The following is an 18,761-nucleotide window of genomic DNA, read 5'->3' on the forward strand; positions in this document are numbered from 1 at the left end:
TGGACTATACGATGTGAAACCATACTACAGCATGTGAACAAAATGTTGGAAATTTATTCAACAAAATCTAGTCTTACTTTTTAAGAGAATAAGACCCAATTTTTAATTTCTATTTTTTTTCTTTCTGAAATGTACCCAAGTACTCTCCAATTTATGTTCATTCCATTTATGTAGCAAAGATCCTTATCCATGGACAGATTTTTCTAAATCTCATAAACCTTTTTCCGCTGGGATAATTCAAAAATGGAATTCTGTGCCTAAAGGCCTTTATTCAATGAGAAGAAAAATGTTTCTCATCTCAACGATGTCTCAGAAATCGCTCAAAGGAAAGTCATTTCTACAAATAAGGAATTGAGGATTACTAAGTTATATAGAGACAAAGAGATGAAAATATCTGTTAGTATATTACTTCTTTAAATACATGTGGTTCTGACTTATACTTCTGTTTGTACCCAGCTATTCTTTCTTGATGGGGATTCTTATTTATTTATTTGTTTTCATTTTATTTGAAATGCAGAGAGAGAGGGAGAGACATATATAGAGAAATATTCCAGCCTCATTCACTCCGTAAATGCCCACCGCAGGCATGGCTCAGCCAAGAACCCAGAATTCTGTCTGGTTTACCCTATAGGTGACAGGGACTCAAGGACTCACGCGAGCCATCATTGGTTGCCTCTCAGGATGCACATTAACGGGAGGGTGGATCAGAAGCAGAGTAGTCAGGACTTGAACCGGCACTCTGATATGGGATTCAAGCATTCTAAGGGCACTGTAATCACTGCGTCAGATGCCTGCCTGCTGCTTAGGAATTAGTCAGTGAAAATCCAACCCTGCTGATGTTTAGGTCTGCCATCTTCCTGTTGCTCTGGGGAGCTTGATGCCTGCTGCCTCTGAGTTCTTCATATGTGTGTACCTGGTGGAATTTGCATCCTGTGTGTGCCTTCATTCTATTCTGTTCTAATCATTCATGCACTCAGGCTTTGCACTGTGACTTTTCACAGCTGTGAATAAGATTTGGTTTCTGCTCTTTAAAAAAAATCATAACCTAGTGGGATGAAATAGTGATTTCATCAAATCAATAACTGAACCAGAGAAAACGGGTCCAGAAAGGGTAGAGGAGAGCAAAGAAAGAGATCACTGTAGGAGTATTGGGGAAAATGTCATGGAGAAAATTACATTTGGTGCTGGACTTGCTGGGGAGATGGGAGTTTGCCAGAAAAGAGGAAGGACACTTCAGATCAGGTGAACAACATGTGCAGAAGCATGGGAGTGGTGAAAGCTCATGAAATGTTCTGAAAGTAGGAGTTTATTATGGTTGGATCATAGAGTGAGCACCATGAGGTGGCAGGAAATGAAGATGTAGCTGAGTTTGACGAACTATATGGCCTGTGGGGTCACAGTGGTAGTTGTCGCCATTGCTAAGGTCTACAAAGGGGATGGGGAAATCAAGAAGGGTCCATGATCCAGATGACTTCAAAACAGGTACAAATCACCAAGACAGAAATAAAATGAAAGCAGAACACACACTCTTTCTGCCTTACTCATCAGCTAACATGCTCTGATGTTTGCTGTGGCTTTCTTTCTCAGCAGGTTTTTAGGAGTGTCAGTAATTGAGAAACCATAAGGAACTTATGTAATGTAGCCTGATTCATCGCAGCGTGGTCCAAATCCCATATGGAACACGGGCCTTCCTGTTGTTGCCTCAACTGAGTTCATATGAACAGTCACATGGATACTGCTGTCCACCGCAAAGAAGCTCTCCCAGATGCCCACTCACTTTTAGTGTGAAAACCCATACCTGCAGTTAGTTAGGCAGGATTTGGACAGAAAGTATGAGTATGACATCACATGGAGATTGTGATTTTTGTTCTTTCTGAAAACGTGGTTGAGGGGAGGGTATTTGGCATGGCAGTCAAATTCCCACATGGGACTCACTCATCCCATAATGGAGGAGTCTGAGGTATGCCGCTTCCTGGTGAGTTGCACCTTGGGAAGCAGCAAGTGATGGCTGCACTTCCTTAGCCCACCCATCTTGGTGACTTAACGTTTTTGAGGCTTCCTGGCTTCTGTCTGATCCAGTTCTGACTGTTGTAGGCATTCGAGGAGTGAAACGGGATGGAAAGTGTTTCTCCATCTGTCTGCCCTTCAAATCAAATTGTTAACAAAATTAAAATTTAAAATTTTAATATGGTAGGTTAAGCATTGAGTTCATCCGCCACCACACCCCAAAAAAAGTCTGTTTTGGCGTGTAATGTGTGATGGGAATACTGTCTCTCCAAGTTCTGTCCAACTCAAATGTTCCCCTTGCTTGATAAGACCATCCTCTGGAATTTCTGTCAGCCCAAACCCTATAATTTTTGCAGTCTTCCTTCTATGCATCTTGCTGTAACCTACTAGAAGCTAACCATGTCTCCCTGAGTGCATCCTCTTTTTTGACTGCCCTGCAGAATAATTATGGATGGAGCTGAAAAGATACAGATACGGAATCCCTCACGGAAAGAACAAGGAATATATGAATGCAGTGTGGCTAACCGTCTTGGTTCCAATGTGGAAAGTTCTTCTGTGCTGTATGCAGGTAAGGTCCATGCTTAAAACCTAGAATGCGTATTTTTGTATAGTTCTTGACACTGAACTCGAGAGGAGCCGATTGCACATGTCAGTGTGTGCCGGAATGCCCTGGAGGGCTTGGTGAAGCTTGGGCTTCAGGTGCTGCCAGTCACAGGTTGGAGGTGGAGCCTGAGGTTTGGCGTCTTTAACGTGCTCCTGGATTCTGTCTGTGCTGCCTCTCTGGGGATCTCACATTGAAAATGGCCGCTCTGGAGCTGGCTTGAAGAATCAGGAATGAATGAGGCAGGGTCTAATCAGTGATGTTGATGTAACAGACCACATTTTGAAGTTCCACCAGTCAAGGAGAGAGAATTATCTCCTTTCAGGGTTAGCATTGGCATAGTTGCCAATCCTTAAAAACCCCTGCAGGGTACTGTGATTGTTAAGTTAGGATGCAGGAGGTAAACAATGCCATTTTTATATGAAAATGTCAAAGGAACATTTGGCAAAGGAACATTTGTTTCAGTGCTAAGATGGGAGGAAGTTTGCTTGCTTGTGGAGAGCTCATGTTCTGGCACTAAAATATAAAATACAAACACACATGCCCCAACTCTAGTTCGTGGCTCAGAGAGGAGAGAGAATGCCAGGCACTAGATTTCAGCATTTAGCTAACTAAATGCCAATGCCCTTCACTAAGGATCAGCTGGTTGTAGAAGGTCCTTGGATCTGTTTAACTTGAGGATTCTGAGTCCCTTCCCTAGCTGCCTTCCCTAGGCAGGGCCCTCAGTCCCTACCTTGATCCTTTTGGTTTGTTCTGTTCTATGAGTGTACATTGGTTCAAGAACTACGTCATTTTCAAGGTTCTGAAATTTCTGGTGGGGATGGGGCCTCAAATGCCCCTCTCCAGCCCCACCCAACTCAGAACAACAACTCAGACTTAATGGAGTCCTGCAGGAGCCACAGAACAACACTGTGACCCCCCCCCCCCCCCAAAGCCATGCCCCAGCCAAAGCCTTCACACCTTTCCAGTTTTCAGGATAGCTTCACATTGCCTCTGGCATTCCAGAACAGAAGGGGACTGCTGGTCATCCCAACATGTGCAGAAGGCATTGTGGCCAGCCCAGATGGCTGAAGTGACATCATCCCTTCCGGCACTGACTGTGCAGGTGATGCATTCAACTAAATACCCACGACCACCCCCTTCCAGAGCTCACATTGACAGCAGAGGATCAAAGTCAGTCACTGCCAAGTGTCCTTCCTGACCCCCTCATTCCACCACTGGTCTACAAGCCCCCTTCTCTATGTCATCATCACCATGCTGTGTAGTCTTGGTGCCAACTTCGTGTCCCAGCTCAGGCACAGAGTATGCTTCCCGAATGTGCTGCTGAATTAATCTATTAATTATCAAAAACCCAAGGACATGAAAAGCCTTAATAGATTCTGACCTCTTCATGGCCTCTCTTTTTAAGATTTTTTTTTCCATTCAAGTAATTGTTTCACATTAATTAAGTTGCCAGTTTTGAATTTCCCTTGCAGATTATTCTCATTTCCATGTAATAACCTCACACTGCTCAGAAATTGAGCACTTGATACATTTTCCCCTTTGAGACTTTGAATAAAGATGTAAGTAACATTTTAACTGGACCTTTTTATGGTTAGTAGTTTCTAGATAGAAAGGGCTTTTCTGTTTGGGACTGTAATAGATTTATTTAATTAAAGAAAAAGCCTCTCTGAACCACACATTGGATGAGAGAACTAGAGTTGGAAGAAATTGAAGAGATCTAGTTTAGGGGTTTTTTTTTTCCATTTTACTTGAACTAGAAGCCTAGAGAGGGAAGATTTTCACCAAGCATACACAGACAAGCTTCTCAGAAGTTCAACAAGAACCTACTAACACAACTTTGAAAGAGTTTTGAGTCCTAGTTTTATTCTGGCGTTGATGTGTCAGTCTGACTCTGGCACAAAAACCTCGTAAGGGATGTCTTTGGGATCCCATTTACATTTTAAGCACCTGCTTGCATCTCTTTCTGCACCGAAACATTTGTGATTTAGAAACAGGATGCCTCTTAGATTGTTATCCAGTGCAGAGAGCTGCAGAACTCTGCAGAATAACAGAGCTGACAAAAGCCTTCTTCCCCATCTCCATCAGTCCTCTCTCCCAATACCTCACGTACCTCCTCCCAAGAAGAACTCAGATGGCCCCTTCCCTGGTGTGTGCTATCCTTGTGTTAACGTACCCAAGGTGCACGACAGAGATGTTTTTTCCTGCCCTGTAGAAAATTCTTTGCCTTTTCTGGATGTCTTAATTCCTTCTTTTTCAAAGCATCCAAGAGGAATTTATCCTCAGTTTTAATTCTAAAGTCAAAATTTCTTCATAATCTAGAGGCAGTTTTTGCAATCCTCATCCATCTATCCATCCATCCACCCACTATCCATGTGTCCAGGGAGCACCTGCAGCTATGTTTGTGTAATTCCACATAGTGCACCATTAAAGCTACAGAGTCTACCCTGCCTGCTTTCAGAAAGCTCAGCTATGTTTACCAAATAACTACAACCCAAACTTAACACAGCTTCCTGCTTTCTTTGACTCAAGAGGCCCCAGTCATCTCGTCTATTGAAAAAAACACCACGAAGCCAGCACACAAACATCTGTCTGTAGTAGTCGGAGGCCTCGTAGAGGTGGCCCTTCAAGCAAATGTGACAATCCAGTGTCCTGTGAAAGGTATGTGTGGTCACTCCCAGGGGGAGGGTGCACAGCCAGTCCAGTGTTACCAGGAGATGCTGGTTGGTATTTTAATGTTCCACATCCCAGTTTGATAGGCTTACAGATTTTAAGGCGACCTAATGCTCCTACCCACTCACAAGAGTGATGTATAAAATACAAGGCCAGTTTGTTCATTTCCAGTGTGGACTGTGACTGCCACGCACAGTGCAGTGTTCATGCGGCAAAAGCTGAACTCTGTCCATGTGAGTGGATCCATAGGAGAGAGCAATTTTTAATCACGTGGTTGCTCAGTGACTACATGGAGCCCAAACAAGATTTGTCTGAAATCGTTAGATGTATTTTCCAAGTCGATAGAAAAGCCATGCTGGACAAAGCCACATCAGGAAGCAGGAATGTTAATGTCCCCTGACTTATGTTTTACCCAGGCAAGTCTTTGAGTTGCCATCAGCAGGCAGTGCCACAGTGGCTGCAGTTACATGGTAGACAAACCAGTTTGTAGCAGACATCTTCTTCTCTAGCATTATTCTCAGATAGAATAAATGGCCAAGTCATCGCAGAAGGCAATTCAGTGGTTAAGCTATGAATTCTTAAGTTTTTACCAAGCCTGTACATCGGCAAACTTTCAGTAAGCATCACCAGGGAAGTCGTGAAAGCTTGTGGAGAATGGAATTGAACAATCAGTTTACTTTTGTGCAAAAAGACATTTGAAATCTGTGTTTGTGAGTGGTCTTCAAAAGGTGCATGAAAATGTATATTATGATAAAAAAAAAGAGTATCATGGGTCCTGTAAATGGTTTGCAGCCAAAGAAACATATCTTTTAGTCCTAGAGTCTGGGAATGTTTGAAGTGTTCTCACATACATTGCATCCATGGACATTTGCAGGGGCCGGGAGGCGTGGAGGTGAGTGGGTGTGTGAATAGCTTTTAATCAGTGCTTTAGAGAGACTTATTTTTCAAAGGAGACATGCATCATGTTAAGATGACTGTGTGTATGGCCTTTGGTGTTGCTGTGTGATGATTGAACACTGTGGATCACGATATTTGCCTAGTTTCCAAATTCTAATGCAGTGTCTATGGTAGCAGCCCCTTTGAATGCGTCTTGCCTAGGCTGAGACCCAGACAGCTCAGAGTGCCTGGTGGAGGCTTCCATGCTGCTCCTGGGGGCAGCAGTGAAGTTTTTAGGCTCCTTTTCCTCCATCATCATCAGTTATTTTCCATGTTTCTAGCTTCCATAAACAGTAGAAATTTGCCTACCCTCAAGCTATTATTTTATTTTTTTTTTATCCCTGGAGTGTTTGGCTTATGCCATTAAAAAAAAATCTCTTCAGGCTCCCAACTGACTCCACCCACAAATATGTGAGTTTTCTGGCAAAATGCACCTGCGATTAGGGAAGAATGACCACAGCAAAATGAGAAGCAGAACAGAACTGTGCCAAGCCACAGATATGTAAAGTTCCCATGGCCCCACACCTGCAGAGGATTCTGAAATGCAGCTTTGGCTTTTATTAGGAGAAACGCCCACTTGCTTTTTTAAAACAACACATAAAAGCAGTACACATTTATGGGGTACCGTGTGATTTTTTATGTTTGTGTTAATGTGTAATGTCCATTTCAGAGTATCTGTCCGCTCAAACATTTATTGTTTCTATGGAGTGGAAACACTTCAAGCATTCCTCTCTCTGGTTTTTTTGGTTTATTTTTTTAAGAAAATTATATAGTATGTTACCATTACCTTTAGCCCCAGAACTTCTTACCATAACTTAGTACCTCTCATCCCAGCCTTCTTCCTCTATTACTAATCCTGCAGATGTTCCCCAAGGATGTCGAAAGTAATGTGCCATTTTTCAAAAATTTTCAAAAATATTTGAAGACTGGCTCATGGAATAGAGCCATGGAAAGGATTAGGATGTTTTATTTGCTCTCATCAAGTTGAGGTTGGGGTGGGCAGACACAGAGTGGGAAAAGCCTCTGGCAATATCTGAGAAACCTGCTTTGGCGTTGTTTTCTCATCTAAGCCCAACAAGGCCAAGCACAGCCTGAGCCTTCTCCCAACCCTTAGGATGCCAGCAATGCCCCCCTGCCCTGCTTGGACATGCCATGGGCCCAGGGCCCAGCTTCCTCCCTCCCAAAAGGCCAGCAATCAAGAACCCTGCATACTCTTCCTCCATCCTCCACTCTGGGGAATTATCCGATTCTGACTTTCTTGGTTTGACAACATCCACTGTGGACTCAGTCCAGATCTCCCACATGGGCATGGGGAACCCAATTCCTTGAGGGCTTTTGTTTGTTTGTTTCATTACTTCATGTTGTTTTATTTCTGCACTGCTTTGAACAACCTTATACTGAGCTTACAGTGCTTCTGATGAGCTAACTTAGCCTTCGGTGGACAGATGGAGAAGCTGACAAAGGATCAGAAGGCTGGAATTTTACAGAGAATTTTGTCCCTGCTGGCATGTGAACATTAGCAAGCCATGCATCTTTCTCACTGTGACCTCTGCAGCAGAAAATGTACTGTATTCATGGAAGAAGGGGCATTGTTTGTCATCTTGTCTAGTCCTTTGTTTTATAGATAAGGGTATGAACACACAATTTCTGTTTTAAAAATATGTTTCCTTATTTCTTTGAGAGATAGAGAGAGAAATGAGACAGACAAGAAGGAGCTCCTCTAAATTGTTTCACTCTCGAGTGGCTGCAATAACTCTGGCTGGGCAAATCCAGAAGCCAGAGAGTCAATCCAAGCCTCCCATGGGAGTGACAGGGACCCAATGGCTTGATTCATCCACTGGGCCTCCCAGGATTGGCATTCTCAGGAAGCTACAGTCAGGAGCCCAGTCTGATGTGAGAGGTGGGTGCCTTAGCCACAAAATTTAAAACTGCCTTATAGATTTTATCTTTATATTGCACATTGGAATTTTTGCAAATCAGTGACATAAATGCTTATGATGAAGTCACCCTTAAAGTACTTCCTGCTAGTTATTAGAAACTTTTTTATAGCACATATCCTTAGCTTTTAGACACATTTCTGTTTCCTTATTACAGCCAAATGTTTCCTTCAACTGGTGTTGAGAGCATTAGTGATAATCCCTTTTGAGGGATATCTTTAAGAGCTATGTTAACAGAACCTGAAAATCTTTCTCCGAGGATTAAATGATCTAAGTTGTAAGAGTTACTTATTTTGCCCTTAAACAAAAAAGGTTTACTCTAAAAATGGCTGGGGTCGAGGGCTGAAGCACACCCTTTCAGGCACCTTCAGGTAATAAAAGAAAAGCTCCAATGAGGAAAATCACCCATGAATATCAATAGCTCCATGGTTTGGATCTGCTCATGCCAATGCATAGTTAGATCACAAATGTACCCTTCCCTTTTCTGTTACGTGTGTTCTGCATTGATTTTTCTTTATTCCGTATGCTCCTCAGACACGCACCTCTTGAGAGTTCCTGGTTCTGGAGATGTCAGGCTCCTCTTCAGACTCTGAGAATCTGTCACAGAATGAGGGTGACTGTGGAAGATGCTAACTCCCAAATGAATGGCACTGGCAAAACCATCTGCAGCCCAGCCCACCCAAAATTTCTTTTTTTTTTTTTGTAAAATTTAAAAAAAAATTATTGAAAAGGCAGAGTTTACAGAGAGAAGGAGAGATAGAAAGCTCTTCCATCCACTAGTTCACTACTCAAATGTCCAGAGCTGAGTGAATCCGAAACCAGAGCCAGGATTCTTCTGGGTCTCCCGTGTGGGTGCAGGGTCCCAAGGCTGTCCTTTACTGCTTTCCCTGACTGGGAAGTGGAGCAGCCCGGGACATGAAGCAGTGCCTATATGAGATCCCAGTACTTGAAGGTAAAGATTTGGCTGTTGAGCCACAGCGCCAACCCCAAAGTATGCAATTTTTTTAAAAGATTTATTTATTTAGATATACAGAGAGGAGGTGAGACAGAGAGGAAGATCTTCCATCCGATGATTCACTCCCCAAATGACTGCAATGGTGGGTGCTGCGCCGATCCAAAGCCAGGAACCAGAAACCTCTTCTGGGTCTCCCACGTGGGTGCAGGGTCCCAAAGCTTTGGGCCATCCTCGACTGCTCTCCCAGGCCACAAACAGGGAGCTGGATGGGAAGTGGAGCTGCCGGGATTAGAACCAGCGCCCATATGGGATCCCGAGGCATTCAAGGTGAGGACTTTAGCCGCTAGGCCACGCCACTGGGCCCAAAGTATGCAATTTTTAAAACACAAGGTACCCCGGACAGCTCCTCATTAAAACAGTGTGAAGCTACCTGGAAGAGTTGGAGAAGTTTCAAAATTACAGCTAAGTTGAAGAGTGAAAGCTTACTATGATGTGAGCTGCAGAGTCTTGGTCCAGGCATCTACCCTGTAGGAGAGAAGGTTCTACAACTGTGGATGGAGCATGATATCCCACCAGGCAGCTGGTAGGCAGAAGACACACGTGCAGAGAACACAGCAAGGCAGGTGCTTGCAGTGCCACTTAAGCTGCTGCTTGGGACATTCATGTCCCGTATCACAGAACCTGCTTTAGGTCCTGGTTTGGCTTAGTGTTCCAGCTTCCTGCTAACATGTACCCTTGGAGGCAGCAGCTAGTGGTTCTAGTGCTTGGATCCCTGCTACTCATATTGAGTTTAGCTGCTGGCTTCAGCCAGGCCCAACACTAACTGTTGCAGGGATTTGGGAAGTGAACCAATGGATGGAAAAATCAATCTCTGTATCTGTTTATTTCTCTCCAAAATAAACAAAAATCTGTAAAAAAGTTACTAATTTTAATGTTGAAACTTTACAACATTCCCATGAAACGATTAGACAAGATGTCCTTTTTCAACTGTTTTAAAATGACTAGTCAATGAAATAAAATCATTTTGAAAAGAAAACAGAAATGTAGCAATTTTTTAAAAGTATTTTCCATTTTCATAGACATTTATCTGCATTGAAAACTAAGAAAATATACAAAGTGTTACATCTGTAGAAACAAGATCATTTTAATTTCTAGAAGAAGCCCTGTGGTATTACTGGAATGTCACAAGGTGATTCTGTGAATAATATGAAAGGACAAGACCTAGAGAATAGCCCAAGCATTTATGAAGAATTACAGGAAGGGAAAGATTGGCTCTATTAAACACAAAGAGCTTTACAAAACTGGAGCAGGTACGAAAGTCAGGATTGGTAGAGGAACAGATAAATAGAATGGAGTCTAGAGCCCAGAGCAGATTCTAACACAGATGAAAATTAAGTGGTAGAATGAAAAAAAAAATGTAAATGGTGATGAATAGTTGGTACTGAAAATTTTTAAATTAAATCACTACCAACATATCAAAGATCAAAATCAATAGATAACTGGTCAAATAGCTTATAGATAGAAAATGTAGCTTTAAGTTCGTGTCAGGGCATTATGGTGCTTCAGGTTAGATTGTCCCTTGGGACCCTCAAATTCCACAGCAGAGTGCCAGTTTGAGTCCCTGCTACATGACTTCCAATCCAGGCCTCTGCTCCTGTGTGTGGAGAGGCAGCAGAAGGAGGAACAAGCACCTGTGGTCCTGACACCCATAGAGGAGACCTGAATGGAGTCGTGGGTTCCTGGCTTTAGCCTGGCCCAGCCCTGGTTCTTATAAGTACTTGGAGAATGAACCAGCAAATTGAAATTTTTTTCTCTTTCTCTCTTTTTTACTCTGCTCGCCTTGTCCCACTTTCAAGTAGATGAAAATAAATTTATAAGCTATTTCAAGTAACTGATTAAAAGCATTTTTAAGTGAGGCACAAGATATATCTTTATGATTTGGGAATGAGAGAAGATACAAAAAGTAAATATCATAAAATAAAATATGTGTTAATAGCAACAGTTGCAGGACCCTGAATATATTAGGATTCTTGAGTTGTGCACTGTGAAAGGTCTAGTTTTCTGGTATGTGATTTATACTCGAATAAGCTATTTAAAAATATTGATACATGTTGCTGCCTCTGCATTGCTCTGAGACCTGGAGCCTCTGACAGAATCTCCTGGACCCTTGGTTTTCTGCTTCATGGCGTGGGGCTCTCATGAAATGACCAGGAAGACTCTCCTCCCATCCTAGAATTCTATCCTGGAACCCTGTTCCTTTGAAGAAATCTAGAACAGAAACGGCAGTAGAGGTAGGGAAACTACTTAAGCTAAACTAGCTGGCCAATCAGAACTTAAAACTCCAGACTGACAATTCTTCCCCAATTCAGAGAAAAAGTAAAGAGGAAATCTGAGAGGGGAAAAAAGATCTCAGAAAATAAGCAGAAACAGTGTCCTCGAGAAATGAGCTAGGTGGACTGGAATACCAACCCATGAAAAAGCCAATAATCTCTTATCATGACTTGAAAACTAAGGTTCTAATTTTTTTAAAAGGAACCAAATAATGTCAGCATCTGTGATTTGATGAAACCAGAACATACAGCTTTGGGAGAACAAGAGAGGAGAAGTCTTCCATTTAGTTGAAAGGTGAAGTTTAAGACAAAATAAGCTAAGGAAAATAAAACAAATACAAGGATGACTTGAGATGTGAGCAGCTCTAAATGGAAATGGTTTTAGTCTTAGTCATGCGCCTGAGATCTCAGAGGACACAGATTTTTCTTGACGTTGAAATGCCAGCCATGGTCCCCTGTTTGCCAGCATTGAGCAGGCTCACTCTCGCCTTCAAAAAGGGATGAAGGAAAAACACAGCAAGATATTCCCCTTGGGACAATCAGGTAAGATCTGGTTGCAATAAAATCTGAGGAGTTAAGCATAGAAGCACACTTAAAAATGCATTGAGTGCTGACCTCATCCTTTGCAATCAAAGCCAAGGTAGTTAAAATTCATATTGAAGCATGAAAGTACTTCAAAAAGTGTGTGAGAAATGAGATTAAAAGATAAGTTTATTGCATTTCATTTTTTTTATCCGTGCCTTTTTCATGGATTTTTAAACATCCCTCATTTGCATGGATTTTAAAAATTTACATCAAGATGAAGTTATCTTTGCTTGAATTGAGTTGCACTGTGTTTTCTTCTTCCTTTTTTTTTCTTCATCTATTTACCTAAGAGGCAGAGAACCAACCATACAGACTGAGAGAGCCATCACGTATGTATTCATTCCCCCAAACATGCCCATGACAGCCAAGTCTGGGGCAGGCTGTAGCTAAAAAGCCAGGTCTCCCAAGTGAGCAAAAGGGACTCAACCATTAAGACATCACCCTCTCCATTTCAGATATACCTTTATGAAATGCTGAAATGGAAATGGATCGAGGACTCAAACCTACGCACTGCATTATGGAATCTGAGCAGACCAGGCCAAGTCTTAACTGTCAGGTCAAACACCTGCTCCAAAGTTATCTTTTAGTTCCATTTTCTGCTCTTTGGAATACCTATATATTAATAAGGGGGAACAGTTGCACCATAAAGTTATAATCATTATTTTAGTTTTGCTGTATTGCTAAAATCCCTTCTCTCAATCACAGTTTTCTTGTGTTAGTAAAAATTATATAAATATACATATAGGGAGAATCAAGACGGCGGAATAGGGTAAGGACACGTTTAAATGGATGGAAAAACATTTAATCAGGATGAAGCAGAGAGGACATATTTCAGGAAACAGGAAAGGACAGAACAACAGCAGAGGGGTACCTGGAGACTGACAGACACAGGAAAGCAGCGGGCACAGCAGTGTGGTGTTGCAGTGACTGATACTCCAGCACAGCGATCTGAACTCCACCAGCAGCCAGAACTCCACCAGCAACCAGGTGGGAAGGGACTTTCACTGGGACCTTGGTAGGTGAACCCAGACAAGGACCTGTCCATACTGCTGGTCCGTTTGATTTGACCAGGAGCAGAGCAGCAGATCTCAGACGGGCAGTGTGAGAACAGAGTGGATTTCACAGCCCAGTCAGCCCCCTAGAGCTGAATTGGGCACCATTTTGCATAAGGGGGAAAGGGCAAGGGAAAGGACAGAGCAAGCGCTGAGCTTGGAGTGAACTCATTTCTGTCTCAGTGAACTGCAACGACGTGACATTCTAAAGGTTCCACCTGGGGCAGGTCTGGATAGCCCTCAGATCTGACGGCCAGCAGATCAAGAACTGTAGTGGTGGCATGTCGGGCGCCATTTTGCGCACTGTGGCAATAGCTTTGGGACTGCAGGGGACAACAGTGAACTGCGCATGTGCTGAGCTCACGAGATCTCGCTTAGGTCAGTGGATTGCACTGGTCCCACAGGAAAATAATACTGACTCTGGCATCGTACTGGCCAAAATAGGTCCGTGTGGCACCCAGACCTAACCTCCAACAGGTTCTGACAAGATCAGTGCCACCAACAACCTAATTATATAGGACACCTGGTGTCTCTCTAATCCTGGGACCTGCTCCAACCGGAAGTGGGAGAAAGGTTGCAGAGACCACAGTGCAGCCTCAGCACGGTATCACAGGAGGTGGAGAGTGGTGAGCCAAGAGCTGGGGCTGTGGAGACCATGGTGAAAATCTAACATAAGAACCCAGACCTAGAACTCACTGGAGGTTGTGGCACAAGTGGCTGCAAGCAAAGAGTTGTGTATCAACCGCAGGAAGTGAAATCGCATTGTAGACCTGTGGATGACACAGCTTAGAAACCTGCCCCAAGGAGAAGACTCTGCTAACCAGAAGTACAATGATCAAGAGCAAAAGAAGAGACAAAGGCACAATGAATATTACCGAAAACTCCCCTGCAAAACCTCAGAGTTAACTGAGGAAGACATCGAGAAACTGGGGCACACAGAATCCATATGACTCATTTTAAAGCTTCTGATAAAAAATGAGAAGCTCATGCAAGAGTTCAAAGAATTTAAGGAAGCAATAAAGCAAATCAAGGCTGGTATATCAGAAATTAAGAACACAGTAGAGCAAATTAAAAGTACAGTGGAGAGTCTCCAAAATATAGTGAAGCAAGCAGAAGAAAGAATCTCAGAATTGGAAGATATTTCCTGTCATCAGGGGGAAGCAAACAAAAAGCTGGAAGCAGAGTTGGATCAGGCCAAAAAAAAGTATTCAAGAATTGAAAGACACTATTAAGAGGCCAAATATAAGAGTTATGGGAGTCCCAGAAGCTGCAGAAAGAGAAGCTGAGTTTACAAATGTATTTAATGAAATAATAAGGGAAAATTTCCCTAATCTGGAGAAAGAATTGGGAAACAAAATCCAGGAAGGGCACAGAACTCCCAACAGGCTTGATCAAAAGCGATCTTCACCACGACATATGATCATCAAGCTCTCTTCAACTGAACATAAGGAAAAGATCCTTAAATGTGCTTGTGAAAAAAATCAATTGACATATAAAGGAATGCCAGTTAAGCTCACAGGAGATCTCTCACAGGAAACTCTACAGACCAGAAGAGAATAGAGTGACATATTCCAAAAGGAAAAAAATTGTTGGCCCAGGATAACATATCCAGCGAAGCTTTCTTTTGTCTTTGAAAATGAAATAGAATTCTTCCACAGTAAAGAAAAGCTAAAAGAATTTGCCTCTTTCAAACCTGCCCAGCAAATAATACTTCAAGATGTTCTCTTGACAGAAAAGAGGAATAGCACCTACCAAAACCAAAGGCAGGTGGGAAGAACATTCCAGTAAAATGACAACAGAAGACTAAACCAATGAACAACCATTTCCTAAAATGACAGGACCAAAGTAACACCCATGCATATTAAACTCTGAATGTAAACAGCTTAAGCTCAATCAAACGCCATAGATTAGTAGACTGGATTAAAAAACAAAACCCATCTGTTTATTGTCTGGAGGAGACACACTTCAACAAAGATCAGAAGGAACTGTATCACATGGGTTTTGTTGTTTTCTGTTGGTTTCATCTCTTCAAAGCACTTCCTTCTGATTAAATCATTCAATGACTCGTAGATCATGCAGTGGCATCATTTTCTTCAAGAAGGTTCTTGATTTTCATTTCTTCAGCTACACATTAGTCATTTAATAACATGTTATATAACTTCTTAGTGTTGTTAATTTCTTTTTTCTCCCGGATGTTGATTTTGTTTTGTGGCTCTTCATTTAAGGGGATGTATAGTAGCCGTGTAATGGAGACTGTCATATCTAGTAACATGTCATTTAACTTCAGGGCATTGTAAATTTCTATTTTTCTTTCTATTGTTGATTTTGTATCATGACTTTTCATTTAAGGGGATGTACAGTAGCTGTGAAATGGAGACTGACATCCAGATGTGAGGATGTAGTGTGGTATGCATTTCTGTTTCCAGACAAAGATGGACTTACAATGAAACTGTTTACTATATCTTGACAATAGGATTCTGGACTCTCTGCCATTGTCCATGACCGCAATGATGGAAATATGACTGAGTATGAAGAACTGTATGTTAGTAATGATATAGAGGGGGGAGGGAATTGGGGAGGGGATAAGGGAATATGGAGCTGTATCATAAAATGATAGCAATAATAATAAAATGTAATATATATATATATATATATATATATATATATATAAATGACTGCACCAGTCTATCATTGTGTGAATGTAGAATATAAGTAATCCATTCCTTTAATTTTGGAAACTTAAGCTATTTGTACCATTTATCCTCAACTGTTTTTATTTCTCCATAATTTCATATGGCACCATTAAGAAACATTTTTATACAGGTAGCTTTTATGTCATTTTGGATTATTTTTACAAAAAACGAAGGGACAGAAATCAGATTTACTAGGTCAAGGGAGCTATCGAAACTCTTTGTAACAGGATGAGGTATGAAATGTCTTTAAATCCATGATCATAAAATTGCTTCTCAGAAAGTCTAAGCCTTCCTGTACTATGGTTTAAGTCTTTCACCCCTTTTTTAAAAAGATATATTTAGGGCTCGGCAGCGTGGCCTGGTGGCTAAGGTCCTCGCCTTGATCCCATATGGCCGCTGGTTCTAATCCCGGCAGCTCCACTTCCTCTCTATCTTTCCTCCTCTCAGTATATCTGACTTTGTAATAAAAATAAAATAAATCTTTAAAAAAAATGATATATTTAGTTTTATTAGAAAGGCAGATTTTACAGAGAGAAGGAGAGTCAGAGAGAAAGATCCTCCATCCACTGGTTCACTCTCCAAATGACCACAATGGCTGGAGCTGAGCCGATTCGAAGCCAGGAGCCAGAACCTTCTTCTGGGTCTCCCAAGCTGGTACAGGGTGCCAAGGCTTTAGGCCATTCTTGACTGATTTTCCAGGCCACAAGCAGGGATCTGGTTGGGAAGTGGAGCTGCTGGGACATAAACTAGTGCCTGTATGGGATCCTAGCGCTTGCAAGGCTAGGTGAGGATTTAGCCATTGAGCCATCATGCTGGACCTAACCCTATCATTTTTAAGAGTTATTCTTCTATTTAAGACATGTGGAGACAGCATCCACGTACTAGTTCATTCCCCAGGTGGTCTGGGTCGGGTCAAAGTCAGGAGACAGGAACTCCATCCTGGTTTCCCATGTCGGTGGCAGGAAGCAAAAACTTAGGCCTTCACCTAGCACTTCCCAGGTGCTTCAGCAAGGGAGTTGAGTCAGAAGCAAAACAGCTGAGACCAGAGCCAGCGCTCTAAGGGATGCAAGCATCACAAGCAGCTGCTTAGCTTGCTGCACCGTACAACCCCTCTCCTAGGGTTTTTGGTTTTGGTTTTGGGCTACCTATGGATGGGAGAAAATGGGGCAGGAGAGTAGAGTAGGTAGAAGTTACTCCCTGTAGAGTTTATAAACTCGGGTAGTAGACAGCATAGATATTCAGGGTACGTAGCTGCTTGGGACGCTACATGGAGGCAGAGATGGTACTGGCATGGTGCCTTAACAGGCTAATCCTTCTCCTGCAATGCTGCCATTTTGTGTGGACGTTGGTACATATCACAGCTGCTTCCCTTCTGATCCAGCTCCCTACCTATGGCCTGAAAGCAGCAGAGAATGATTCAGTCTTTCATCCCCTTGGAGAAGCTCCTGGCTCCTAGCTTCAGGTCGGCTCTGCTCCGGGCGTTACAGCTATTTGGGGAGCAACTGGGAGATGGAAGTGCTCTCACACTTTCTTTCTCTGTGTGTACATCTGCCTCTCAGATAAAAGTAAATAAATCTTTTTTTTAAAAAAAAAAAAATGGGGGCAGAGAAAGCATTTCACATCAATGGGATGGTAGTCAGTTGATTTTCTTAATCAGCAATTTTTTTTTTCCAGTGTAAAAGGCCTGGGAATCTTGGTGATGTTCTGGCTGAGTTATTAGCTTTCTTCTTTGAGTTTAATAATTTCCTTTCAGTGCAGGATCGTGAGAAAAGAGTTGTGGTACCACCTGATGATATAGTCAAGTTCCTACATGTGGTCTCATCACTTCGATACCTCCCTCCCCTCCGCCAGCACACAGGGCAGAATTGTGGGGCAGTGATTCTCACAAGTCCCTTTGACCAATTAAAAGAGGAAAAAAGAAGCCGTCTGGCATAACAACACATCAACCTGCAGAATTGTGTGTATCATTGCCAGAAGACTTCCATAGTAAACCCAAGGTCTGTTCCTGTGCTAAGAATGAGTGTCCCGGTGCCTTTAACCATGTGGTCAGCTAAAGCTGACTCTGTAATCTGTGATTGTGAAAATATATCCTGTCTCCCATATTGTAGCTATAAACATTTACAATCCTTGAATTAAAATGGTTTCGTAAAAGGTGTGTTCAAAACACCTCTCCTTGTTCAAAAAGGCTATCCCCACTTCCCATCCGTGTCCTCTCTATTCAGTGAAGCAATCAGAGGGCTAAAAATCCCATCCCTCTCTCGGCCCGTGCAGCCGGCCTCTACTGCAGTTCTTTAGCATAAAGCAACCAAAGGGCCGAGCTTCTGCAGTGTTCAAGGCTGAGGAATTATGACAATGTCACAAATGCAACGGCAGGAAGTGTTAATCAAATGTCCTGGCAGCATGGAGCAGAGCGTTGCTATGGCTTCTAAGGAGTTAGAGGCTCGAAGAGGAGATCAGCAGCCACTGGGTCACATGCAGTCAACAGGAAGGGCGTTTTAATCAAGACTGCATAATTGCAAAAGCTTAGAAACGCAAGAATGCCTGGCTTCTTGACAAAACCACAAGCAGATCCCTGTGACTTAGAACAAAGGATTAAGTGGGGTCTGGGAAGAGGTGGCTTGGAACTATCAGCTGGGACCAGATTGTGAAGGGCTTTTCATGTCTTGTTTGAAAGCCCTTGGACCTCATTTTATTGGCAGTGAGGAGACAGGAGTTTTAATCAGGGTAACTTTGTGAGCCAGTCTGTTTGACAGAGAACGTCTGCCTTCTGTATGCATAGAAAATTTAAGAGGAAAGAAAACTGCAGGAAACCACAGGATAAACTCAGCCAAATGGCATTGGTGGTCATGAGTTGCATTGTTGGGCTTCATACATGCCAGTCACTCAGTCTATAGAGGTCCTATGCCCCTGATTTATCCAGGAGAGAGAGGAAGCAGACACATACAACATCCATCAGTGGGGGTGTCATTAATCACAAGGGGCTGGGATATAA

General features: G+C 42.5%; 1 protein-coding gene across 3 annotated transcripts in view; it reads left to right on the forward strand.

The window, feature by feature from the left end:
* ADAMTSL3 (ADAMTS like 3) overlaps positions 1 to 18,761 on the forward strand; it is a 318,481-nt gene that overhangs the window by 262,579 nt on the left and 37,141 nt on the right. For all 3 annotated transcript variants that reach the window (XR_009245576.1, XM_058665539.1, XM_058665538.1), the window contains exons 22-23: positions 2,448 to 2,575; positions 5,141 to 5,269. Coding sequence is in view for 2 of the 3 variants with exons in the window: in XM_058665539.1 (XP_058521522.1) it covers positions 2,448 to 2,575; positions 5,141 to 5,269 (257 nt within the window). In the remaining variant the exon portion in view is untranslated. The remainder of the gene's footprint in view (positions 1 to 2,447; positions 2,576 to 5,140; positions 5,270 to 18,761) is intronic.

This window comes from Ochotona princeps, chromosome 6 (assembly GCF_030435755.1).
Source record: "Ochotona princeps isolate mOchPri1 chromosome 6, mOchPri1.hap1, whole genome shotgun sequence".
In the NCBI taxonomy this organism is placed as follows: domain Eukaryota; kingdom Metazoa; phylum Chordata; class Mammalia; order Lagomorpha; family Ochotonidae; genus Ochotona; species Ochotona princeps.